This window comes from Urtica dioica, chromosome 10, assembly GCF_054948205.1.
Source record: "Urtica dioica subsp. dioica isolate 48M chromosome 10, U.dioica_male_clone48M_v1_H2, whole genome shotgun sequence".
In the NCBI taxonomy this organism is placed as follows: Eukaryota; Viridiplantae; Streptophyta; class Magnoliopsida; order Rosales; family Urticaceae; genus Urtica; species Urtica dioica.
The window spans coordinates 6,443,247-6,449,313 of NC_142765.1; the positions used below are offsets into that span (position 1 = coordinate 6,443,247).

The 6,067-nt window shown below is 41.3% G+C and overlaps 1 protein-coding gene across 1 annotated transcript; it reads left to right on the top strand.

The window, feature by feature from the left end:
• The first annotated feature begins 1,658 nt into the window (after window positions 1-1,658).
• On the top strand, window positions 1,659-5,526 carry EXO70F1 (exocyst subunit exo70 family protein F1). The gene is made up of 2 exons (XM_089628620.1): window positions 1,659-4,139; window positions 5,199-5,526. Exon 1 carries the CDS (start codon window positions 2,157-2,159, stop codon window positions 4,119-4,121), a length of 1,965 nt encoding a protein of 654 aa, XP_089484746.1. The 5' UTR covers window positions 1,659-2,156; the 3' UTR covers window positions 4,122-4,139; window positions 5,199-5,526.
• The last annotated feature ends 541 nt before the right edge of the window (window positions 5,527-6,067 follow it).

Sequence of the window (6,067 nt, forward strand, 5' to 3'; positions counted from 1 at the left end):
GGTCAATTATTGGGGGCAGAAAAGTGGTTTAATATTGATAATCGAATGTGTCACAGGTGTGACGTAATTCAAAGTGCAACAACCTAATGAATAAGTGGATGCTGAGGCTAATAAAATTGCCTACCAAATTTCATACTATACATTTATTTATTTTATTTTTTATCAATCAAACTCCCTTATGATAACATTCAATCAAATATAAGAAAGGACCCACCTTAATGTACTCTGTTTTTTAATATTAATTTCCCTTTGACAAGCCTATTTTTCTTTGTTCATGTTTGGTGTGTGTTGCTAATCTTTTCATTTATTTGTAAAAATTCAGTCGGTCTATTACTTGTACGACATAATCTATTTTAAAATATTGTCCAAACTCCAAACAACTCAAAGACTAGTTTACTATTATTATTATTATTATTATGTGAACACAAATAAGTGGTTGTAGAATAATAGTGCAAATGCAAAACAACGTTTTTTTTTATTCCTTAAATTTGCATAGTTTTTTTGTACCCCTTATAACATAAGCAAACAAAGTGATATTTGTAAATTGACAAGTTTCTAAAAAGAGTTAATTATTGGGCTTGTTTATATTGGGATTTGTTGGAGTGTTGCTATGGTAAAGTATACTCTAAAATTTAAAATTCCCCTTTAAGATGATTTATCTTATTCATGGATAGGGCATCAAAGTGGGGCTATGCATCTATACAACTCTTTGATAAATCTGGTATCGAATAAATCAATCATTTACATTATAATCGTATTAACTTTTGTTTTTTTTTTCCTCATCTAACGTTTCATATTTTGAAGTGTGAACACTCAACAACTAGTTGAACTAAACAATACTTAATTGTGGCTGCTTCAATAGACAAAACATATGTCTTAAGAGTAGATAGTCAAGGTCATGATGTAGCCTCTTGGGGTAAAATGAACAATTTTTCCATGTAAACACAAATGAATAAAATAATGTGTAAATGCTTGACTATTACTAACCATGAAGTTACATATTATGGATTGTAATTTCACTCATCTATATAATGTACTAAAAATGATACGTATCAATCGTTGCACGAGTGCACCTTTTATTCAGAATTTGAAGCTCTTAATCACTAATTTAAATGTGACATTCTACATCAAACACATCTAGAAGAAGAAGAAAAAAAAACGTTCCGTAAATTATGAAACAATCGGTGTCCATTTACTCTCCTCATGCAATAAAAATGAAACATCACTACATCTCTCATATGTAAAATTTTCCAAATCTAGAAACTCAATTATTACAGCGTGAAGCATGCAATTGATTTTTTTAATTCAAATAGGAAACTATTTATATAATAAAAAGAAAATATCCATTTTCATAAAAAATAAAAAATAAAAAGATATTAAAAATTTAAGCAGCATCTTATAAATGGAATAATATTTCGTCGCACTTACTATAGATGGAATCGCTTTTCTAATGGAGATTATTTAAGATAATTAATTTTTTTAAAAGAAAAATGGAAAAAAATATCTCCGAAAGTGGGACCCATAAAACGCACGTGTCAGAATACAATTCGTTGATTGGACGAATCGCAGGGTTTTAGTCACCGCTCGATTCGTTGATCGTACAAAAGTCCACACTACAGAGACAAAACCACGATAAGATTAAGAAGAAAAAAGAAACTCACTTTTAACTCTCTCTCTCTCTCTCTAAAAATAAAAAATAAAAAATAAAATAAAAAATAAAATAAAAAGAAAAGAGAAAGAGACTAACTTTTGCCGTCCGAGAGAAGAACAGTCTGTCTCTCTGTGTAGACATTTCATTTCCCAATTTCTTTCTTATTACTCTCTCGAAAACCCTCAAAGGTTTTACCTTTCTGATCGTCACTCGATTTCATGTGAGTTGAAGAGTCTGGATCTCCGTCGCTGAATCGCCGAAACGGAGAGACGGTTTCGATGTCGTCTTAGTCGTCGCAGTGTTTCCTCGGCTTCCGAACAAGTTCCTCAAAGAGAAAAGTTGACCGGTCGTTGACTACGAATCTGTGATGCTCTGTCGACGACGGAGGAGATGTTTTTGCAGTGAAGTGGTCTGATTGGTGCGGTTTGGGTGAGTTTTTCTGTTTCAGATTTTGGATTTCGGAAACCCTAGGAGAGAGATTGAGAGTGAAATTAGGTCAGTGGTAATGGCGGCAACGACGACGACGAGCGACGATCGGCTCCTCGCGACGGCGAAGAAGATCGTGAAGGGGCTGAACACGTCGAAGGAGGACCAAGCGGACATGCTCTCGATCTTCTCGAGCTTCGACAACAGGTTCTCGAACATCACGGACCTGATCGACGGCGAGGACGCGAAGACGGAGGACCGGTTCGAGGTGGCGGAGAAGGTGATCCTCCGCTGGGACTCGAGCTCGGAGGCTTCCCGGCACTCGATCCTCTGGGAGGAGTCGCCGGAGGACGCGGAGGAGTACCTCTCCGCCGTTGACGAGATCCTCAGCCTCCTCGACGGCCTCAAGATCCGCTCCGGGAACGAGTTCCTCGACCGAGCGGACTCAGCGATCCAACTCGCCATGTCACGCCTCGAGGACGAGTTCCGCCACATCCTCTATCGCAACACAGTCCCTCTCGACGCCGAGCGACTCTACGGCTCGATCCGCCGCGGTGTCTCTCTCTCCTTCGCCTCCAACGACGGCGATGATGACATCATCGACGACGACGATAACTCAGAGGCCTTTGGGGACGAAGACGACCCTTCCGGAAGGTTCCACGAGCGCGGGGCGAGCCTCGGCGATGATTTCAGCGTTGAGCTAGTCGAGCCGGCGGCGGTGGAGAAGCTTCGAGAGATCGCGGAGAGGATGATCCGGTCGAATTACGAGAAAGAGTGCATCCACGCGTACGGATCGGTGCGGCGAGAATCGATCGACGATTGCCTCGCGTTCCTCGGCGTCGAGCGGCTCGGGATCGAGGAGGTTCAGAAGATCGAGTGGAAGTCCCTCGACGAGAAGATGAAAAAATGGATCCAAGCTGTGAAGATCGGAGTCAAAGTCCTCCTCGCCGGAGAACGCCGCCTCTGCGACCAGATCTTCGCCGGAGCCGACGAGATTCGCGAGCTCTGCTTCGGCGAGACCGCGAAAGGTTGCGTCACTCAGCTTCTCAGCTTCGGCGAGGCTGTTGCGACTGCGAGAAGGTCGCCGGAAAAGCTTTTTCGGATCTTGGACATGTACGATGCGCTCGCTGATGTTCTTCCCGAGCTCGAATCAATGATGGTTTCCGGCGGAGGAGACTCGTTCGTCACCGGAGAAGCCGGCGGCGTCCTCGCTGCCCTCGGAGACGCTGCCCGAGGAACTTTCTGTGAATTCGAAAAGGCTGTTCAGAGCGAGTCTTCGAAAAAGCCGATGCACAGCGGAGAGATTCATCCGCTCGCCCGATACGTCATGAACTACGTCAGACTCCTCGTCGACTACAGCAAAACCCTGAATTCCCTATTGCAGATCGAATCCGACGAAGAAGACGAAGATCAAGAAAAAGACGGAAGCTTGAACTTGGACGAGGTGTCTCCGATCGCTCGCCGGCTCTTGCTTCTCATAACGGTCCTCGAGGCGAACCTCGAGGAGAAATCCCGGCAATACGAGGACGCGGCGATGCGTTGCATATTCCTGATGAACAACATCCTCTACATTGTCCAGAAAGTCAAAGACTCAGATCTCGGGAAGCTTCTCGGCGACCACTGGGTCCGAAAACGCAGAGGACAAGTTCGTCAACACGCCACGAGCTATCTCCGAGCCTCGTGGACCAAGACCCTGCAGTGCCTTAAGGACGAAGGAATCGGAGGAAGCTCGAGCAACGCGTCGAAGGTGGCTCTGAAAGAGCGGTTCAAGAGCTTCAACGCGTGTTTCGAGGAGATTTATAGAGTTCAGACCGCCTGGAAGGTTCCGGACCCGCAGCTCAGGGAGGAGCTAAGGATATCGATATCGGAGAAGGTCATTCCGGCGTACCGGTCGTTCATGGGGCGCTTCGGGAGCCAGCTCGAGAATAGCCGGCACGCTGGGAAGTACATTAAGTATAACCCCGAGGATCTCGAGAATTACCTGCTCGACCTCTTCGAAGGAACATCCTGTGTTCTTCACCACCTCAGGCGAAAGAACTCGTGAGATGTTGAGTCTTGACAGGTAATGAGAGATCAGCTCTTTCGTTTTTTTTTCCGTGTGTTTTTGATCTCTGTTGGAGGATTAGGAAAAATCCCAGGAAGGGAAGAAAAAAATTATGATGATGTTGTTGTTGAAGGCGATACAGTATTTATGTATTGTTGGTGTTGATGCTTTTTTTTTTTTTTTTTTTTGGGTTGGAAAACATAATTTTTTTTCTTCTTTCTCTCCGGTTAATGTTTATTCTTGTTGATCGGCTATATTGTCTTCTTCATATACTGTAATGATTTTTGTACATGGCTTTTTTAGAGACCTTTTTTTTTTTTTTTTTTTTTTTATATATAGTTTTTATGCTCTTGATTGTGTTTGTGTGTGCAAAATAACTTCTTGATGGTTCGTGTGTTTTGATGACATGAATCCAAATCAAGCTTCTTTCTTTGTATAAATGAAATTATGAATATAATATGTGGACAAAACAAACCCAAATCTCTGCACCTTGGTTCATCACTGGTGATTAATTTCCAAAGAACGATTCACACACAGGACTAGATTTTTGTGTATTGCTTGATCAATTCAACACATGTTGGGATTTAAGAAACTTTTTTTTTTCTTTCTTTTCTTTTTGTGCGTGTATTCTGTAGTAAAATCACAGTGAACAAAGTGTTGATTGTTGGCTTGTCTTTGTTCACTGTGAGACATAACATGGACGCTTGAACCGAGGAAGAAAGGAAGGACGAGAATCTCTTTATTTGATGTGATAATCAACCAACCAAAGTGGATAGATAGATATATAATTGCTGTAATCATTGATCTCCATCCTCTCTCTCTCTCTCTCTCATCACGTGTTTCTGTCAGTGAGTTGAGAGAAGTCAGAAGTGTCATGACTCATGTGGTTTCAGTTTCAGTAGAATCAGTACTATACATTTTGCAACACTGAAAATCTCAGGCCAACTATGTTCCTCAATAGTCGGTTTCAATACTGTGAATGTCTTTGAAGGTCGCTCTAATTGTCTACAAGTCTCTCAAGTCCTGTGCGGCTCATCTCTAATTTGAAATTTCATTGTCTGATGTGTGTTCATCTAGATATGAGAGACCATCAAAGCTTGGACCGCAAGTGAGCGCTTTCTGTTGGGAATCTGATGACTGTTGAAAACCTGGTTTTGGGTGGTGGGTCGTTTGTTGTTTGTCTTCTTTTGAATCAGTGGTCACCAAAATAATAAAGGATGTTTATGACCCATTGACTCGATTTTTGTATCCCACCACCACATAGGTACATTTGGGTGGCTCAAGAGCTCAAATAAATAACTTTTTTCTATGTATTGTATATATCTATACATATTCTTCTCTGTAGAGCTCTGCTGCTAATGTACTCTCGTTTGATTAATAAGTTGATACCATTTATTTGCATACATGTTAAACAAATAACAGGAAATCTGATACGACATAACCATATCTATAATAGTGGAATTTGCTGTTGAAGTCACAACAACAACACATTATTTCATTTGTATCACAAATGAGTCTAAATTGCATTCGTGTTTTTTTTTTTTTGCATATTTGTCACCTATATAATGTCTTAATTACCCTTCTATTTTATATTCAACAAAAATTCATATCCACACCCAAACCCTAATCTCTCATCAAATTCTCTCACAAACCCTAATCTCTTTAGCTTAAGCTCCGACTACCACGCCGATCGCCGTTCCGACGAGGCCACCGCCGCCGTAACCCTCGTCGGAGCTCTCACCAGAATCATAGATTCAGCCTTCTAGTCTACTTTTTTTTTGTAAATATTTAACTGTAGTTCTACTTTCTTCTTCTAGTCTACTTTTGTTTTGTAAATATTTAACTATGGTTCTACTTTAAGGGTATTTTGGTCTAATAATAAATAAAAGTGACTTACTTGCAACACGTTTTTTGGTGGTGACATAGATGCAATTTTGTTCATAATA